This window comes from Coregonus clupeaformis, chromosome 20 (assembly GCF_020615455.1).
Source record: "Coregonus clupeaformis isolate EN_2021a chromosome 20, ASM2061545v1, whole genome shotgun sequence".
Lineage (NCBI taxonomy): Eukaryota > Metazoa > Chordata > Actinopteri > Salmoniformes > Salmonidae > Coregonus > Coregonus clupeaformis.
In genome coordinates this window covers 49833531-49853341 of record NC_059211.1, presented here as the reverse complement: position 1 = coordinate 49853341, position 19811 = coordinate 49833531, and the positions used below count along the sequence as shown (strand labels likewise).

Below are 19811 nucleotides of genomic sequence, written 5' to 3'. Positions count from 1 at the left end.
GGAAGTTGGGAGTTATATATTTTTTTTGGTGAGGGAGGCCTTGCTCTCTCCTTTCCCAGATGTTTAGTTCATTTCATTCCGATCTCCTCTGCATTATTGTAGCCATCTGCTACAGCCTGTCAACTATGCCTCTGCCTATCCCTGTTCTCTCCTCTCCGCACAGGCTACACAAACGCCTCACACCGCGTGGCTGCTGCCTCTCTAACCTGGTGGTCCCTGCACGGACCACACACCTGGAGTTCCAGGTCTCAGGCAGCCTCTGGAACTGCCGTTCTGCTGCCAACAAGGCTGACTTCATCCCAGCCTATGCTACCCTCCAGTCCCTCGACTTCCTGGCGCTGACGGAAACATGGATTACCACTGAAAACACTGCTACTCCTACTGCTCTCTCCTCGTCTGACCATGTGTTCTCGCATACCCCGAGAGCATCTGGTCAGAGGGGTGGTGGCACAGGAATCCTCATCTCTCCCAAGTGGTCATTCCCATCTGTCTATCTCCTCATTTGAATTCCACGCTGTCACAGTCACTAGCCCATTTAAGCTTAATATCCTTGTCATCTATCGCCCTCCAGGTTCCCTTGGAGAGTTCATCAATGAGCTTGACGCCTTGATAAGTTCCTTTCCTGAGGATGGCTCACACTTCACAGTTTTGGGGGATTTCAACCTCCCTACGTCTACATTTGACTCATTTCTCTCTGCCTCCTTCTTTCCACTCCTCTCCTCTTTTGACCTCTCCCTCTCACCGTCCCCCCCTACTCACAAGGCAGGCAATACGCTTGACTTCATCTTTACTAGATGTTGCTCTTCTACTAATCTCACTGCAACTCCCCTCCATGTCTCCGACCACTACTTTGTATCCTTTTCTCTCTCGCTCTCCTCCAACACTACTCACTCTGCCCCTACACAGATGGTAACGCGCCGCCGCAACCTTCGCTCTCTCTCTCCCACTACTCTCTCCTCTTCCATCCTATCATCTCTTCCCTCTGCTCAATCCTTCTCCCTCCAATCTCCTGATTCTGCCTCCTCAACCCTCCTCTCCTCCCTTTCTGCATCCTTTGACTCCCTGTGTCCCCTATCCTCCCGGCCGGCTCGGTCCTCCCCTCCAGCTCCATGGCTTGACGACTCATTGCGAGCTCACAGAACAGAGCTCCGGGCAGCTGAGCGGAAATGGAAGAAAACTAAACTCCCTGCCGACCTGGCATCTTTTCACTCCCTCCTCTCTACATTTTCTTCATCTGTTTCTGCTGCTAATGCCACTTTCTACCACTCTAAATTCCAAGCATCTGCCTCTAACCCTAGGAAGCTCTTTGCCACATTCTCCTCACTGCTGAATCCTCCCCCCCCCCCCCTCCTCCCTCTCTGTGGATGACTTCGTAAACCACTTTGAAAAGAAGGTTGACGACATCCGATCCTCGTTTGTTAAGTCTAATGACACTGCTGGTCCTGCTCACACTGCCCTACCCTATGCTTTGACTTCTTTCTCCCCTCTCTCTCCAGATAAAATCTTGCGACTAGTGACTGCAGGCCGCCCAACAACCTGCCCGCTTGACCCCATCCCCTCCTCTCTTCTCCAGACCATCTCCGGTGACCTTCTCCCCTACCTCACCTCGCTGATCAACTCATCCTTGACCGCTGGCTATGTCCCTTCCGTCTTCAAGAGAGCGAGAGTTGCACCCCTTCTCAAAAAACCAACACTCGATCCCACTGATGTCAACAACTACAGACCAGTATCCCTTCTTTCTTTTCTTTCCAAAACTATTGAGCGTGCCGTCTTTAGCCAACTCTCTTGCTATCTCTCTCAGAATGACCTTCTTGATCCAAACCAGTCAGGTTTCAGGACTGGTCATTCAACTGAGACTGCTCTTCTCTGTGTCACGGAGGCTCTCCGCACTGCTAAAGCTAACTCTCTCTCCTCTGCTCTTGTCCTTCTAGACCTGTCTGCTGCCTTTGATACTGTGAACCATCAGATCCTCCTCTCCACCCTCTCCGAGCTGGGCATCTCCGGCGCGGCTCACTCCTGGATTGCGTCCTACCTGACCGGTCGCTCCTACCAAGTGGCGTGGCGAGAAGCTGTCTCCGCACCACGTGCTCTCACCACTGGTGTCCCCCAGGGCTCAGTTCTAGGCCCTCTCCTTTTCTCCCTATACACCAAGTCACTTGGCTCTGTCATATCCTCACATGGCCTCTCCTATCATTGCTACGCTGACGATACACAACTAATCTTCTCCTTTCCCCCTTCTGATAACCAGGTGGTGAATCGCATCTCTGCATGTCTGGCAGACATATCAGTATGGATGACGGATCACCACCTCAAGCTGAACCCTGGCAAGACGGAGCTGCTCTTCCTCCCGGGAAGGACTGCCCGTTCCATGATCTCGCCATCACGGTTGACAACTCCGTTGTGTCCTCCTCCCAGAGTGCGAAGAGCCTTGGCGTGACCCTGGACAACACCCTGTCGTTTCTCCGCTAACATCAAGGCGGTGACCCGATCCTGCAGGTTCATGCTCTACAACATTCGGAGAGTACGACCCTGCCTTACACAGGAAGCGGCACAGGTCCTAATCCAGGCACTTGTCATCTCCCGTCTGGATTACTGCAACTCGCTGTTGGCTGGGCTCCCTGCCTGTGCCATTAAACACCTACAACTCATCCAGAATGCCGCAGCCCGTCTGGTGTTCAACCTTCCCAAGTTCTCTCACGTCACCCCCCTCCTCCGCACACTCCACTGGCTTCCAGTTGAAGCTCGCATCCGTTACAAGACCATGGTGCTTGCCTATGGAGCAGTGAGGGGAACGGCACCTCCGTACCTTCAGGCTCTGATCAGTCCCTACACCCAAACGAGGGCATTGCGTTCATCCACCTCTGGCCTGCTGGCTCCCTTCCTCTGCGGAAGCATAGTTCCCGCTCAGCCCAGTCAAAACTGTTCGCTGCTCTGGCACCCCAATGGTGGAACAAGCTCCCTCACGACGCCAGGACAGCGGAGTCACTCACCACCTTCCGGAGACATTTGAAACCCCACCTCTTTAAGGAATACCTGGGATAGGATAAAGTAATCCTTCTAAAAAAAAAAAATTTGGAAAGTGGTTATCCCACTAGCTATAGGGTGAATGCACCAATTTGTAAGTCGCTCTGGATAAGAGCGTCTGCTAAATGACGTAAATGTGCCCTTGAGCAAGGCACTTAACCCTAATTGCTCCTGTAAGTCGCTCTGGATAAGAGCGTCTGCTAAATGACTAAAATGTAATGTAAATGGCTCTAGCACTGCGATGCAGTGCCTTAGACCGCTGCGCCACTCCGGAGGCCCCCAGCTCATAGTTTATGTCTTATTTTTTATTTAATTCGAGGACAGTACTACACATAACTGGTTTGGGAGCCATGCCAGCTAAGGTAAAGGTTATTAGGCTGTGGTATGGCAACAGTAGTGTTTCCACACCACAGCTGAACCACTATTGCATGCCCATTGGTTCCATCTAACTGAGTGTGACACATTTGGAATGTTAGCTGACTAACATCCTGTAGCAAATGGCTTCCTGAAGAAAAGATAATGTCACCTCAAGTCAATGTGAATGAAAGTAAATGGAATTGGAGGTGTTTTGGCTATTAAACAGCTGACTATAGCAGACTTGAACTAGAGTGGGCGAATGTTTGACTTGTGCTCTTGTCGTCCGCAGGCTCACTGATAGGCTATTCTCCTGGCCATCATGACTCTGTCTGCCGTGATGGTCAGCACTGTGTGTCTGTGTGAATGCACCCTGGACATGGGGGACCCAGAGTAACCCGCCGTAGCTCCATTTCTGTCTCTGACTAGGACAAAGACTGTAACCGTTAACTATCTATCTATATTAACAAGTACGTCACAACTCTGTGCCGTGTTCCTCAATGCACGTGTGGTGGAAAAGGGGGTGTTGCCAAGTTTGTTTTGCCCTCACTGATCTACGAGTGGGATGTTCTTTTTTAGAACCACCTGTCCATTCATGCACTTAATGTACCATTCTTCCTTCTGTCCATGGCCCTCCATCAGTGACCTTCACTCAGCAATTTGAACCTGAAGGCTAATGTGATCCTTAACAATCATCCAGTTTTCCACCGTAGTGGCATTGTGTCTCATTTGACACAATGGACCAGCTTGGACCAGTTTGAAGGACACAAGGATTGCCTCTAGTTACCTGTATTGTGTATGTCTGTCCACTAGAGTACTGAGGTATCTAGGTGAGGTGAGGACTAAAATAAGCTGTGTAGACAGACATGGTACACCAGGCAGAATAGTCCAGTATTACTTGGGGCTGTTGCTGTTCATCAGCCATTATACTGGAGCTCGAAAAGAGAGCGCCATTGAAAAACAAGAGACCATTTGATATTGGTGGGTCACCTTGCCCTTGGCAGCCAAATGGAATGGCATCAGGGACAAAATGGAGTCAGTCAGGTTTATTTGAGTGCAGGATTAGAACACAATGGGCAGTGTTTCTATTGTCGAGAGAAAGTTCCAGTAAAAATATGTGATGACCACTTCTTGAATGAGATTGAGTAGAGGGAAGTGACTGAAAGCTTTGTGATTGTTGTACAGTGCCTTCAGAAAGTATTCATACCCCTTGACTTTTTCCACATTTTGTTGTCTTACAACCTGAATTTAAAATGGATTAAATTGATTTTGTTTCTCACCCATCTACACACAATACCCCATAATGACAAAGTGACATTTTTGCATATTTATTCTAAATGAAATACAGAAATATCTCATTTACATAAGTATTCACACCCCTGAGTCAATACATGTTAGAATCACCTTTGACAGCGATTACAGCTGTGATTCTTTCTGGGTAGGTCTGTAAGAGCTTTGCACACCTGGATTGTACAATATTTGCACATTATTATTATATTTAAAAAAGTTGGTTGTTGATCATTGCTAGACAGCCATTTTAAAGTCTTACCATAGATTTTCATGCCAATTTAAGTCAAAACTGTAACCAGGCCATTCAGGAACATTCAATGTCGTCTTGGTAAGCAACTCCAGTGTATTTTTGGCCTTGTGTTTTAGGTTATTGTCCTGCTGAAAGGTGAATTTGGCTCCTAGTGTCTGTTGGAAAGCAGACTGAACCAGCTTTTCCTCTAGGATTTAGCCTAGGCTTAGCTCTATTCCGTTTATTTTTATCCAAAAAGACTCCCTAGTCCTTGCCGGTGACAAGCATACCCATAACATGATGCAGCCACCACCATGCTTGAAAATATGAAGAGTGGTACTCAGTGATGTGTTGTGTTGGATTTGTCCCAAACATGATGCTTTGCATTCAGGACATAAAGTTAATTTCTTTGCCACAATTTTTGCAGTTTTACTTTAGTGCCTTATTGCAAACAGGATGCATGTTTTAGAAACATTTTATTCTGTACAGGCTTCCTTCTATTCACTCTGTCATTTAGGTTGGTATTGTAAAGTAACTACAATGTTGTTGATCCATCCTCAGTTTTCTCCTATCACGGCCATTAAACTCTGTAACTGTTTTAAAGTCACCATTGGCCTCATATTAGGAAGGATACCTGTATCTTTGTAGTGGCTGGGTGTATTGATACACCATCCAAAGTGTAATTAATAACTTCACCATGCTCAAAGGGATATTCAATGTCTGCTTTTTTTATTTTATTCTACCAATAGGTGCCCTTCTTTGCAAGGCATTGGAAAACCTCCCTGGTCTTTGTGGTTGAATCTGTGTTTGAAATTCACTGCTCGATTGAGGGACTCTGTATGTGTGGGGTACAGAGATGAGGTAGTCATTCAAAAATGATGTTAACCACTATTATTGCACACAGTGTGTGTCCATTCAACTTGTTAATAAGCACATTTTTACTTCTGAATTTATTTAGGCTTGCCATAACAAAGGGGTTGAATACTTATTGACTCAAGACATTTCAGCTTTTCATTTATAATTAATTTAGAAAAATTTCTAAAAACATAATTCCACTTTCACATTATGGGGTATTGTGTGTAGGCCAGTGACACAAAATCTCAATTTAACACAACAAATTTTGAAAAAAGTCAATGGGTGTGAGTACTTTCTGAAGGCACTGTATGTTCTAAAATGGAATGTAGATTGTGTATCATGGATAATACATTGCTGAGTTTGTCTCTTCTTGAATGTGTGAATGGGTTAAAATTGTATAGTATATCTAAGCATGATCCTGGACAATTTTACAACTATGTTTCCATTAAAAACACTCATTCAACTTCAAAATAGCAGTTCCAATTTATTAAAGTATGTATATAGTCACATATTTACAGGTGTATATACAGTATACCGATTGCAGATATAATAAAAAAAGATAAGAGGGTAAAAAATATATTGTAATATTCTTTACCATAGAATCATATGCTAATAGGATATTTACACATGGTGCACTTAGCAACTGGTTTAGTAACCCTTTCCTCTGTTTTCAGTGCAAAAGTTTTACATCTCCACCTTTTCTACAGGCTCAATAGAACAGGCAGAAATGAAATAAGTCACAATGATTACAATACCGATCTCTAAATGTATAATATTAGTTATAAATAGCCTACTCTACTGCTGTTAAAATAGTCTGACAATCAGATATATTACTAGGCAATTATTAACTGTAACGATGATGCAAGTCCACTGTGCACAGTCTACTGAAGAAGGCTGTCATGTTTCTATTGCTGATGTCAGCTCACTTCACAATAACCACTCATTGACTTCTTTGAGTGAAGCTACCTGGTCACAATTATAAAATGACATCCACAGCTAAATGAGCATTATAGTTAGTTTATAGTTTTATAGTTTAGCAGCAACCATGGATATGTTAGTCAAAATACATCACATAAGCACTTGCTAGAGGTAACAGTTCCATATGAATCATTGTTAAAAAAAAAAAAAAAATCTAGTATAACATATTTATAACATTGTAATAACTACAAAAAATAATGGTTCTCACTGATATGCACCGTATTTTGCTGCAAAGGCCTCACTATTGCTGGTTTCAAATTAATATACTGTGTAAAAATAGCAGCCATTGCATTATTGCTCAAGTGCTTGACTAAATTCACAAAGTTCTCGGAAATAATGTGCACTTCGGACCTCACGAATATTACTGTCTCAAAGACCAGGTAAAAGATACAACTCACTATAAAAAAAAACGTACACTGTCATCAACAACAACAAAAAATACATACAGTAGGTTAAGACAAGTTCATTGACAACAAGTTATTTTAAGGCACACGGAGTCCGATCCTACAATCACATAGTATTGAGGACGACAATGGTGAATGCTTTGTTAAGCATAAAGTAAGGAAACACATGAGGTTTGAACTGCAGGTACCTCGAGGCCTCTACTCAGCCTGTCAATGGGTCTCTGTCAATCAGAGGCACCAAAGACTTTGTATAAGAACCATCTCTTTGGGGTTGCCAGAAAACCAGCAAAGACGATGGCATTTACTATCCTTTAGCACCACACCGTAGTTGATGTGCCACAAAAGCAGTGCTTACAAAAAAGATTGTTCACATAATCACATACATTTTTAAATAACACACAGTTCTAGTTCTGTACACAATATACAATGTGATAATGTCTTTGTATAGTTTGAAAGACAAAATAAATTACAGCTGTAAAAATAATTTCTCTAAGAGCTGCGGAAGGAGGACATTTGTCTGTTGCTCCGTACATTCAGTGTTAGTGGTTCCCCAGGTTCACTCTGTAAAGCAAACACAGGGTTAATATTTGTCTAATCAATGGACCCGACTGGCAATAATCCAGGAAAAAAGTATTGCACGAAGAAAATAATAGTTGATTAGATTTTTTTTTTTAAATCACCTTTTTGAACTTTTCCTCCATTCGTCCTTGCATTTTACAAACGTAACTTCCTGTTGTAAGCTCAGAGCATGAGGATCTTTAATGCAGAACACCATCCTGGAAAAGGGTCAAACAAGAAACAACATTAAACGGTAAGTCAACTAATAAATAATAGATAATTGTTTTGCACTTTATTTCAAAAACTATTATATTTCTGATGTTTGTATGGATAAAAATTGTCTCTGTTTCATGATATTAAAGAAATTAGGCCTCTTAAAACGAACTTTTTTTGCGTCTCCCCGACTCTGATGCGTATTTTGTGGACCTCCACTTCAGACTCCGCATTGTCACCTGACCACCAGGAAGACACCATGTTGAGCATGAACGAGGCAGACCAGCTAGTAGACTCCTCCCACTTGAATTTCACCATTAGGAGGTCACCAATGTCTTTCTCTGCTACCAGCAGGAAGGAATGGGTCTTATTGGTTGTTATCTTCTCCTTTCTGCCAATGAGAAAGAGCATAGAGGCTCAACTGATTATTGTCAACTCACTTCATAAGAACTCATTTACCTCTCTGAGTGAAGGTGTCATATCTAAGCATAGACTACAGTAGCACTAGAACTTGAACTATAGACCGTAAAGATTAATGTTATCATAAACATGAGAAATTGTATCAGGTGTCTTATCATGTTGATGTACTAGCATGTGGTTTGTTGTATGGTTTAGGGTTTAACTGCTTGTTGGAGCAGGTACTCACAGTGTCAGTTTGAGGTCTTCAACCTCTCCTTTGGTTCCAATCAGAGAGACTGTCAGTGAAGGCTCCATCTCAGACCTGTTCACCTTGCTGGAGAAGTGGATCTTCACCTGGTAGTGATAGACTCTGAACGGCATGGAGGCCCTGGTCTTGGTGTACATCTTGATGCTACGTGTCTTGCGGACCTTGCTGATATCGTAGCCCACGGTGTTACAGTGGTTCTTGCGGCAGCTGAGGCACATTCCTCGGTCGAACATATCGTTGCTCCCGCAGCGGTACACCATGCTGGCCTCCTGCTCGTTAACCAGGGAGTCGATGAACAGGTGGATGGAGCGCTCGTGGGAACACCTGGGAACATCATTGATAGCTAGGAACATAAAGGGGATAGTTGCATCACTGGTCCGCATTCAAAACCAGAGTTGAGATTATCTCAATTGGAGGACAGGCAATCAAATGATATCAAGTAGATGTATCTAGTAGTATATCACTAATCCTGATAAAGTTCCATTCCCTAGCATTACCATTATAGATAGAGTTATATCAACCTTTTATCTGGGGAGCTACAATAGGAGTGATGTTGTTGGTGACCTTCTGAAGGGATTTTCTCTAGCCGTGATGTTTGCGGTCCTGAATAGGTCTTTGTCAGGCTGATGTTAGACGTAAAGTCAGATTAGTGACTAGCTGCACAGTTACTGCAACTGATGTCATGTTGATGTACGTCAGGTTGTACCGACTTGACCACACTATTGTTCCTTGTTCACAAGCCCTGCCATCTTCGAATAAGTTGCAAGCAGACAATTACATGTCTGACTTAGCCAATGATAACTCAGTACCCAGATTGACAACAGAGTCATTGTGTGGAAAGTGATTGTGAATGTTGTTATATGTCTAATATTTAACCAATTGTATAGAATGACACACTAAAATATCAAGATGTGATTCTCACCAAAGAGGCCAAATTTGGATATTGTTTCCAGGGTGCCTTGCAGATTGCAGCCTGGCTGGAAGCTGCCTCCATTGGGGTAGATGTCCACATGGCCTATAGGCTGCTGGATGCCGATGCTAAAGCCCAGAGAGCCCCGCGTGAACGTGTGGAGAACATCCACAAAGTGGGCATCATCTGGGGACAGGCGGCGGTGAGCGTGCTCCCCCTCGAAGTCTGGACCGGCAGGGTCAAGACCTGTAAAGAGAAGGGGACCAATCAGTGAGGAGTAGAACAAGCCAAGGGCCAATGAATGAAAGTTGGTACAGGCCAAAGAGTCAATCAATGATTAGCAACAGTGCTATCATCTTGTCTATGTTTCTCTATAAGACGTTATATTTACCAGTTATTCTGCCCACTTTATTGGAGGCGTGGCTCCCAGCGAATCCTGCCACATGAGCACCCAGACTGTAGCCAATGAGGTGGAGGTTTTCAAGAGGGATGTTGGTTGCCTCCTTGGAAACACATTGGAGTAAAGTGTCAAGTTCATTGCCATATTAACAATATACTGTAACTCTTTATACCTTTTGTTTAAAATATGTTATTCATGCTTTATCTGAGAAACACTGCAGTGTCTTAGATGTTGAGTCATTGTACAAACCTCCAGCCAGTCAATGAAGCGAGCTATCTCTTCTCCCACCATCTTGGTGTTCTGGGCGGCTACTGTATAGTGGTTCTGGGCTGTGTACAGCCAGTCCACCACGATCACATTGGCTTCCTGCTCTCTCTTGTACAGTGCCGACACCAGCTTGGCCACCCAGCTCTCAAACAAGCCACTCACCTGTTGAGGCAGATGGAAAGAACGAATGGTGTTATTGACGGGGGAATCCAATTCCTTGAGCAATAGTTGTTAAGGACTTAATGTCACAGACATGCTGCTACAGGTTGGAGGGGCTTACCGTCCAGCCGTGGATCACAAGGAAGGTTTTGGAGGTGCTGTTGAAAGTGCATTCTTTGAGAGATTCCGGGTTGCCGGGGATGATGTAGCAGATGTCATCTTCCGGCATCAAAGGCTTCCGGAGGGAGAATTTGGCATGGGCATGAGGGGTGGGTTCCTTGTTTTGAATCAAGTCCTTGAGGTTGTCCATGAAATTATCTGAGAGAGGAAAGTAAACAAAACATATGCTTAAGAAATTTTGGAAAATTCATTACTAAGTGTTTGAAGATACCATTGCAGTAAAGAGAGAATGGAAGCCTCTAGCTGACGGCCAATGGATTGTTAGATCTTTAGATCCATCCGTGCTGTTTCTAATCTTTAACCACATAGGTGGTGGTGGGAACGTCTGACTGGGGGGTTACTAGCAGGGTCAGATTAACAAATCATATACATTTCCGGGCTTGGGCCCCGGGGTTTCAGCCCCTGTAAGCCCCTGCATTAATCAGGCCCTGGCTACTAGGGTTCAGTCGGTCAGACAGACCCTATAGAAACCACAAGTTTTCCCAGCTTTGTTCCTCTAGCTCTGAAAAATCCCACATGGATTCAAAGTAGCTGTGTTCCCAATGGGTCAGCTGACTCCTAAGCCAAGGCTACTGCACTGTAATGAATGGAGGTTGCATATTCCATGAAGGTTAAAGCAGACATAATAACTACATTATATTTCTAATAATGAAAATAAACAATAGACTATGTATTCATATGCATAAACTGACTACATCTATGTCCTACTTCAGTTTTGCTGAAGAAAACCTAGATTATTATTTTTTTTAAGGGGAAAAAATACATATATATTTGAGATTATGTAGCCTATCAATTTTGTCTGTTCTTATATGTCCAATATGCATCAACATTAGAACACAACGTTTCTTCAATCCCTATAGTAACATTACTCAAATAGAGTATGAATGAATGGGCGTTCAGCCTTATACTTTAGTCATCATATCCTATACTAACAATGTAGTCTAAGTCATCACAAACTCATTTGTAGTCTGTTATTATAGCACTTCCCGAAAATGTACTGTTTATAGTAGCCTAACTATAAGTGGCAGTATATGTAGGCTGTCAACTACATTAATGAATTATTTGAAAGATTCGATTCTTCAAAAAATATTTCACTTAAGCAGCACAAATACAAACAGATTTTATCAGACTGCAAAACAATGCAGAAACGTTTTTTTGTCAATTGGTTACTCACCAAGCGTAGAAACGGAGTTCCCCTCTTCCAAAGACGTCACATAAAATACTGCATTTAACACAAGAAAGTAAAGACATTGCACTTGCAACCCTTTCATTTCTTTTCTAGGTAATAAATCGTATTTTTGGAAAATGTATGTAAAGTTTGCAATCTCAGCCCAGAAAAGAAATCTAACGTAAAACCGTGACAATTTTCCACCGGTTAGAATATTTCCCGTGCGTTCTCTGGCGCGTAGTGTTGATATCTGAGCCACCATGAACTGCCCAGTTCTTAAATAGGACCTCTCCCTTTGTCGTAAACCCATTGGTTGTTTTCCCTTTCCCCAGGGGTGACGGGGTGGGGTGATAGTGGGTTGGTGGACGGGGTGGGGTGATGGTGGGGGTGGGGGGGGGGGTTAAAGTAAATTATAATAAGACATCACGTTGATAACTGGCAATGACTTTTATTCACGTTATTAGTGTTATTTATTTACAATGTGTGAGATAGAACACTCAGGCCTGGATTCAGTCAGATCAAGAGTTAACCAACGATAGCCGATATCTGCAAAGCTGATGTTTTGTCTGTCAGAGGTGGAACTACATTGGAGCTGTTAAATCGGTGAGCAGCTGCTCTGAACTTGTAAACAAGGCTGCAAGGGATTTCTCTTAATGCGATTCCAGGTTTCCACTAGTTACCATAGCCACAAAGTCTAAATTGGCTAATAGTAAGAATTCATGAAAACAAACAAAAATTTGCTTTTTGGTCTTAATTTAAGGTTATGGTTAGGCATAAGGTTAGCAGTGTGGTTAAGGTTAAAAATCAAAATTTAAGAAGATAAATTGTAGAAATAGGCGGATTTTAATGATTTTGTGGCTGTGGAAGCTAGCGACAACAGTGATTCAGTGCCGGCTTTAGGTATAGGGAGCCGCTTGTGAATTTGACAGGGGCACAACTTTCACTGGGGGGGCTATATCCCCCATGTGATACATAACTAGGCAATGGTGTGCTTTAGGACCATGCGGACACCTCCAAGCTAAAGCGGATCTGATTGAATCTGCTCTCAAATGCAACCTGGACTCAGCGGTAGACATAACATAGTACATATACATCTGTCTCCTTCCATTTATTATGAATGTCATGTTTCGTATGGTATGTATTAATTTGTGGATGTCCATCATCCATTTTGTATGACATGTTACGAATTACAATTAAATCTTCGCTTTATACGCCTACCCATCGACCCCGACTAACCACCCTACTTCGTATTTGTTTTAAGTAACCTTCTGTCTTATGTAACCATACCAAACATAACATATAATACTAATTTGAGGCCGCCGGATTTACATTTACAATGTTATGGCTAGTCTATGAGACCAGGCTGTCAAATGTTGAGTCTGATCTGGCTAGATTGATTTTGTTGTAGCCTATCACAACAAATGGCCTTGCTCTTGAATGCATGAGTGAGGGATATTTAAGCATAAAGGTTTTTTAGCATGCCTGCATTACATTATGTTAACTTAACACTTTGCATTATTTGGTCAATTAATTTACAGTATACTTAGGCTATTAGAGTAGTAGTAGTTGCAGCCAGAATGCAAAGTAAACCTTGAAATTGATACATTGATGACATGATAACATGATACCATAACTATTGGACATATGATCATGTTTTTCTTCTTCAGAGGGTTTTATGGTACTTGCATGCCAGGGGCACCTCAGCCCACCTAAGGTCAGCTAGAGGGGACTGTTTCTCACAGCAGGTACAGAATGTGTTAAATGGGCCATGTGGGGATTAGGAGCACAACTAGAGTGGAACATCATGTTATGAGAAGCTGCGTACGAACCTGTGATGTCATCAACATTACTGGCTTTAGTTCCAGAAGACTGCCCTGAGTGGAGGAGGCCAGATGGGCCAGTATAAATCATAGTCCAAATCCTAACCAACCACCCCTCTACCCTCTTTTCCAAGCCCCTTCCCCTAGCCACCATTCACCACTCTATACATCCATAGACCCTTCCCCTAGACCTAGAGAGAGATATTGTGGTCTAGTAATGATGCAAGATTGTATCAATAACATTTCTCCCCAGTTCTCTAAGAAAAGCTGTCTTTGACCTAATCCAAACTTGCTTTCTTTGCAATGCAAATATCAACTGGATGTTTAGCATTTTTATTTTACTACTAGCACTGACTTTGCTGATAAATACTATGTTAAGGGAAAATGTATCTGATACGATTGTGATGTGTTGTTGTCTCACCTAGCTAGCTGAAGATGAATGCACTAATTGTAAATCACTCTGGATTAGCGGTCTGCTAAATGACTAAAATGTAAAATGTAAATGTGCACTACCAGTCAAAAGTTTGGACACACCTACTCATTCAAGGATTTTCCTTTATTTTTACAATTTTTTACATTGTAGAATAATAGTGAAGACATGAAAACTATGAAATAACACATATGGAATCATGTAGTAACCAAAAAAGTGTTAAACAAATCAAAATATATTTTAGAGTCTTCAAATAGCCACCCTTTGCCTTGATGACAGCTTTGCACACTCTTGGCATTCTCTCAACCATCTTCATGAGGTAGTCGTCACCTGGAATGCATTTCAATTAACATGTGTGCCTTCTTAAAAGTTAATTTGTGGAATTTCTTTGCTTCTTAATGATTTTTAGCCAATCAGTTGTGTTGTGACAAGGGGGGGGTATACAGAAGATACCCCTATTTGGTAAAAGACCAAGTCCATATTAGGGCAAGAACAGCTCAAATAAGCAAAGAGAAACAACAGTACATCATTACTTTAAGACATGAAGGTCAGTCAATATGGAACATTTCAAGAACTTTTAACGTTTCTGCAAGTGCAGTCGCAAAAACAAAAAAGCGCTATGATTAAACTGGCTCTCATGAGGACCGCCACAGGAATAGAAGACCCAGAGTTACCTCTGCTGCAGAGGATAAGTTCAGTTGAGTTACCAGCCTCAGAAATTGCAGCCCAAATAGATGCTTCACAGAGTTCAAGTCACAGACACATCTCAACATCAACTGTTCAGAGGGGACTGTGTGAATCAGGCCTTCATGGTCGAATTGCTGCAAAGAAACAACTACTAAAGGATAAGAAGAGACCAATAATAAGAAGAGACCTGCTTGGGCCAAGAAACACGAGCAATGCACATTAGACCGGTGGAGATTTTTGGTTCCAACCTCTGTGTCTTTGTGAGACGCGGTGTGGGTGAACGGATGATCTCTGCATGTGTAGTTCCCACCGTAAAGCATGGAAGAGGAGGTGTTACGGTGTGGGGGTGCTTTGCTGGTGACACTGTCTGTGATTTATTTAGAATTCAAGGCACACTTAACCAGCATGGCTACCACAGCATTCTGCAGCGATACACCATCCCATCTGGTTTGGGCTTAGTGGGACTATCATTTGATTTTCTACAGGACAATGACCCAACACACCTCCAGGCTGTGTAAGGGCTATTTTACCAAGAAGGAGAGTGATGGAGTGCTGCATCTGATGACCTGGCCTCCACAATCCTATGACCTCAACCCAATTGAGATGGTTTGGGATGAGTCGGACGGCAGAGTGAAGGAAAAGCAGCCAACAAGTGCTCAGCATATGTGGGGACTTCTTCAAGACTGTTGGAAAAGCATTCCAGGTGAAGCTGGTTGAGAGAATGCCAAGAGTGTGCAAAGCTGTCATCAAGGCAAAGGGTGGCTATTTGAAGAATCTCAAATCTCAAATATATTTTGATTTGTTTAACACTTTTTTGGTTACTACATGATTCCATATGTGTTATTTCATAGTTTTTATGTCTTCACTATTATTCTACAATGTAAAAAATTGTGTCCAGACTTTTGACTGGTGTAATCAAATCAAATCCAATTTTATTTGTCCATGCGCCAAATACAACAGATGTAGACCTTACAGTTTAAAGAAAGAATACCCCCAAAAAATCACAAAAAGATACTATTTAAAATAATACGAAATAAAAGTAACAAATATTTAAAGAGCAGCAGTAAAAATAACAATAGCGAGGCTATATACAGGGGGTACTGGTACCGAGTCAATGTGCGGGGGCACCGGTTAGTCGAGGTAATTGGGGTAATATGTACATGTAGGTAGAGTTTTTAAAGTGACTATGCATAGATAATAAACAGAGAGTAGCAGCAGCATAAAAGAGGGGTGGGGGGGCAATGCAAATAGTCTGGGTAGCCATTTGATTAGAAGTTCAGGCTTGGGGATAGAAGCTGTTTAGAAGCCAAATACAAATACAGGTATATTGTTATCCCCGTTTCGTTCCATTTGCTTCCATTTAAGAAACGTTTTTCAACAGAATCGGTGGAATGAATACACCCCTGATCACACACAAACACAGTTTACATTCATAGCTGCCAGATCGTTGTTTAATTCCTTCTCGCATCTACGCACTCTCCTCCTCTCACCTTTTCCCTTCGCTTATGGACTTCAGTGCACAACACATCAGCTGTCTGTGACCAGGTGAAAATAACTTTCCAAGCCAAACCTTCATATCATAACCGCTAACCGCTACACACAGCCTACATCGTTGTCAGCATATTAGCTAACGTCAAGTCAGCAACATAGCTACTAGAACTAACGCGTTAGTAAACCTGCTACTGTCACGATCGTCAGGGAGAGACCAATGCGCAGCGTGTTGAACGAACATAGTGAACTTTATTATCTTTAGTGATAATAGAACACAATCAACAAAACAAGAAACGACTCGTGAAGTCCACGGTAACAATGACCGAACACGGAACAAGAACCCACAAACACAAAGGGAAAATAGACAGTATAAATATGGCTCCCAATCAGAGACAACCAACGACAGCTGACACTCGTTGCCTCTGATTGGGAGTCACTCTAGCCAACATAGAAATAAACACACCAGAATTACCAACATAGAAATAAACACATAGAATTACCAACATAGAAATAAACACATAGAATGAACACACCCTGGCTCAACATATAGAGTCCCAGAGCCAGGGTGTGACAGTACCCCCCCCCTAAAGGCGCGGACTGCGACCGCGCCTCAACCTGAACAAAACAGGGGAGGGCTGGGCGGGCATACCTCCTCGGCGGCGGTTCTGGCTCCGGCCTTGACCACCACCCTCCAATAAACCCCCCATAGCGCCCCTGGTCCAGTCTGGCCCCGCCGGCTGGAGCTGAACTGGACTTAGCAGGAGCGGTTAGCTTCAGCTCCATAGTGGAGCAGTTGACCGGTACCTTACCAGGCACCGGTGACCCAGGCACGGGTTGTGCTGGACTGACGACGCGCACCCCTGGCTTGGTGCGTGGAGGAGGAACGGGCCTTACCAGGCTGACGACTCGCACCCCTGGCTTAGTGCGTGGAGGAGGAACGGGCCTTACCAGGCTGACGTCTCGCACCCCTGGCTTAGTGCGAGTAGCAGGAACAGGCCTTACCAGGCTGACGTCTCGCACCCCTGGCTTAGTGCGAGTAGCAGGAACAGGCCGGGCCGGGCTGGCGACGCACACCGTAGACTTGGTGCGAGTGGCAGGAACAGGCCGGGCCGGGCTGGCGACGCGCACCGTAGACTTGGTGCGAGTGACAGGAACAGGCCGGGCCGGGCTGGCGACGCGCACCGTAGACTTGGTGCGAGTGGCAGGAACAGGCCGGGCCGGGCTGGCGACGCGCACCGTAGACTTGGTGCGAGTGGCAGGAACAGGCCGGGCCGGGCTGGCGACGCGCACCGTATACTTGGTGCGAGTGGCAGGAACAGGCCGGGCCGGCGACGCGCACCGTAGCCTTGGTGCGTGGAGCAGGGACAGGCCGGACTGGGCTGGCGACGCACACCGTAGGCTTGGTGCGTGGAGCAGGGACAGGCCGGGCTGGGCTGGCGACGCACACCGTAGGCTTGATGCGTGGAGCAGGGACAGGCCGGGCTGGGCTGTCGACGCACACCGTAGGCTTGGTGCGTGGAGCAGGGACAGGCCGGACTGGGCTGGCGACGCACACCGTAGGCTTGGTGCGTGGAGCAGGGACAGGCCGGGCTGGGCTGTCGACGCACACCGTAGGCTTGGTGCGTGGAGCAGGGACAGGCCGGACCGGGCTGGCGACGCACACCGTAGGCTTGGTGCGTGGAGCAGGGACTGGCCGGACTGGGCTGGCGACGCACATCGTAGGCTTGGTGCGTGGAGCAGGGACAGGCCGAACCGGGCTGTGGAGACGGATAGGAGACCTGGAGTGAAGAGCGGCCACAACCCGTCCTGGCTGAATGCCTACCCTCACACACTCTGTGTGAGGCATCCGCACAGGACGTACAGGGCGGTGTATCCGTAACCTGGTGGCCTGAATCCGCCCCTTTTTTTCCTCCGTCAGCCCCGTCGTCCATGCCGTGTGCCCCCCCCTAAAAATTTTCTGGGGTTGCCTCTCGACCGTCCGACGACGACCCTGATCACGCCGTTGCTCCTCTCTCCGTCGCCTCTCCACTGTCTCACTCCATGGCCGGCGATCCATCCCGGCCAGGATTTCCTCCCAAGTCCAGGACCCTTTACCGTCCAATATCTCCTCCCATGTCCAGGCTGCCTGCTCCTCTCTACGGCGTGCCTCCACCGTCTCTTCTCCCGGCGCTTCCTCCCATGTCCAGCCCAAAAGCTGCCCCTGGACACGCTGCTTGGTCGTTGCATGGTGGGTTCTTCTGTCACGATCGTCAGGGAGAGACCAATGCGCAGCGTGTTGAACGAACATAGTGAACTTTATTATCTTTAGTGATAATAGAACACAATCAACAAAACAAGAAACGACTCGTGAAGTCCACGGTAACAATGACCGAACACGGAACAAGAACCCACAAACACAAAGGGAAAATAGACAGTATAAATATGGCTCCCAATCAGAGACAACCAACGACAGCTGACACTCGTTGCCTCTGATTGGGAGTCACTCTAGCCAACATAGAAATAAACACACCAGAATTACCAACATAGAAATAAACACATAGAATTACCAACATAGAAATAAACACATAGAATGAACACACCCTGGCTCAACATATAGAGTCCCAGAGCCAGGGTGTGACAGCTACAATCATGCAGTACAGTGTAAAGTTAGCAAGCAGTTTAGCAGTTACACCGGTGGGCCCCCGTGGCAATAAATTAATAAATTAATAAATTAATAAATTAATAAATTAATCAAACCAAAAGTTTACCTTGACTTGGAAGAGTTTCAGTGTTGGATAGCCATAGCCAGCTAGGTAACATAGCATCCTTCTCTGTTTGAGCCGGGTGTTTGAGTAGGCTAAACTAGGTAGCTATCTTCATTTGCTAGCTAAGTGAAAAGTGAAATAAATATGAAATATAGCTAGCGCTCTCTCTCTCTCTCTCTCTCTCTCTCTCTCTCTCTCTCTCTCTCTTGCTTCTCCTTAACCACGAGCTTCCTAGGTTTTGTATTGAAGTCAATGTACCCAGAGGAGGATGCAAACTAGCTGTCCTCCGGCTACACAATGATGCTACCCTACAGAGTGTTGTTGGGGCTACTGTAGACCTTCATTGCAAAACAGTGTGTTCTAATCAATTATTTGGTGACGTGAAAATATTTAGTATAGATTTATTTAAGAATTATAACTTTTTTTATGTTTCACTATTTTTATTTTCTGAAATTCACTGAGGAGGATGGTCCTCCCCTGCTTCTTCTGAGGAGCCTCCACTGATCCATTAGTATTACTACTGAAGGAGGAATAGGCCTACAACCAACATGACATAGGCCTAGTTTACCCTCTTCCTCACTTAAGATCATTGATCTTCCCAACATTTACATATTTAAAAAATATAGATTTTTAGTCATTTAGCAGGTGCTCTTATCCAGAGCAGCTTACAGTAGTGAATGCATATATTTTCATACTGGTCCCCTGTGGGAATCAAACCCAGAACCCTGGCATTGCAAGCGACATTATCTGAGCAGTGCACCAGTGTGTGTGAAGGACTAAGAATAATGTCACCTGCTACGGTCACATGCTTTCCTTCAGGAATGTGCACATCAAGTGTGTCTAGCCTCTATGATTGACCACTGATGTCGAGCGCCAAGGAAAAGTCCACAGCGGACGCCCTGACAAACCTATCAGAGGCCCCTGGTCCCCCTGGTTGCTCGGAATGAGATGGAAACAAAGTTTGGCTCCAATGCTGGTATTTG

General features: G+C 44.6%; 1 protein-coding gene across 1 annotated transcript; it reads right to left on the bottom strand.

Moving 5' to 3' along the window:
- Positions 1 to 6216: 6216 nt before the first annotated feature.
- On the bottom strand, positions 6217 to 11914 carry LOC121533604 (lipoprotein lipase). The gene is made up of 9 exons (XM_041839693.2): positions 11663 to 11914; positions 10430 to 10626; positions 10132 to 10311; positions 9874 to 9985; positions 9495 to 9728; positions 8552 to 8915; positions 8078 to 8296; positions 7815 to 7910; positions 6217 to 7695 (listed from the first exon to the last, which is right to left on the bottom strand). Exons 1-9 carry the CDS (start codon positions 11757 to 11759, stop codon positions 7674 to 7676), a joined length of 1521 nt encoding a protein of 506 aa, XP_041695627.1. The 5' UTR covers positions 11760 to 11914; the 3' UTR covers positions 6217 to 7673.
- Between the last annotated feature and the right edge of the window lie 7897 nt (positions 11915 to 19811).

Coding starts and splice junctions, on each gene's coding strand:
- LOC121533604 (XM_041839693.2), bottom strand. CDS start 11,759: ATGAAAGGGTTGCAAGTGCAATGTCTTTACTTTCTTGTGTTAAATGCA. Junction 8,297..8,551: donor GAAGACCTCAAACTGACACT/GTGAGTACCTGC, acceptor TCTCATTGGCAG/AAAGGAGAAGATAACAACCA. Junction 7,696..7,814: donor TGGAGGAAAAGTTCAAAAAG/GTGATTTAAAAA, acceptor TTTGCTTTACAG/AGTGAACCTGGGGAACCACT.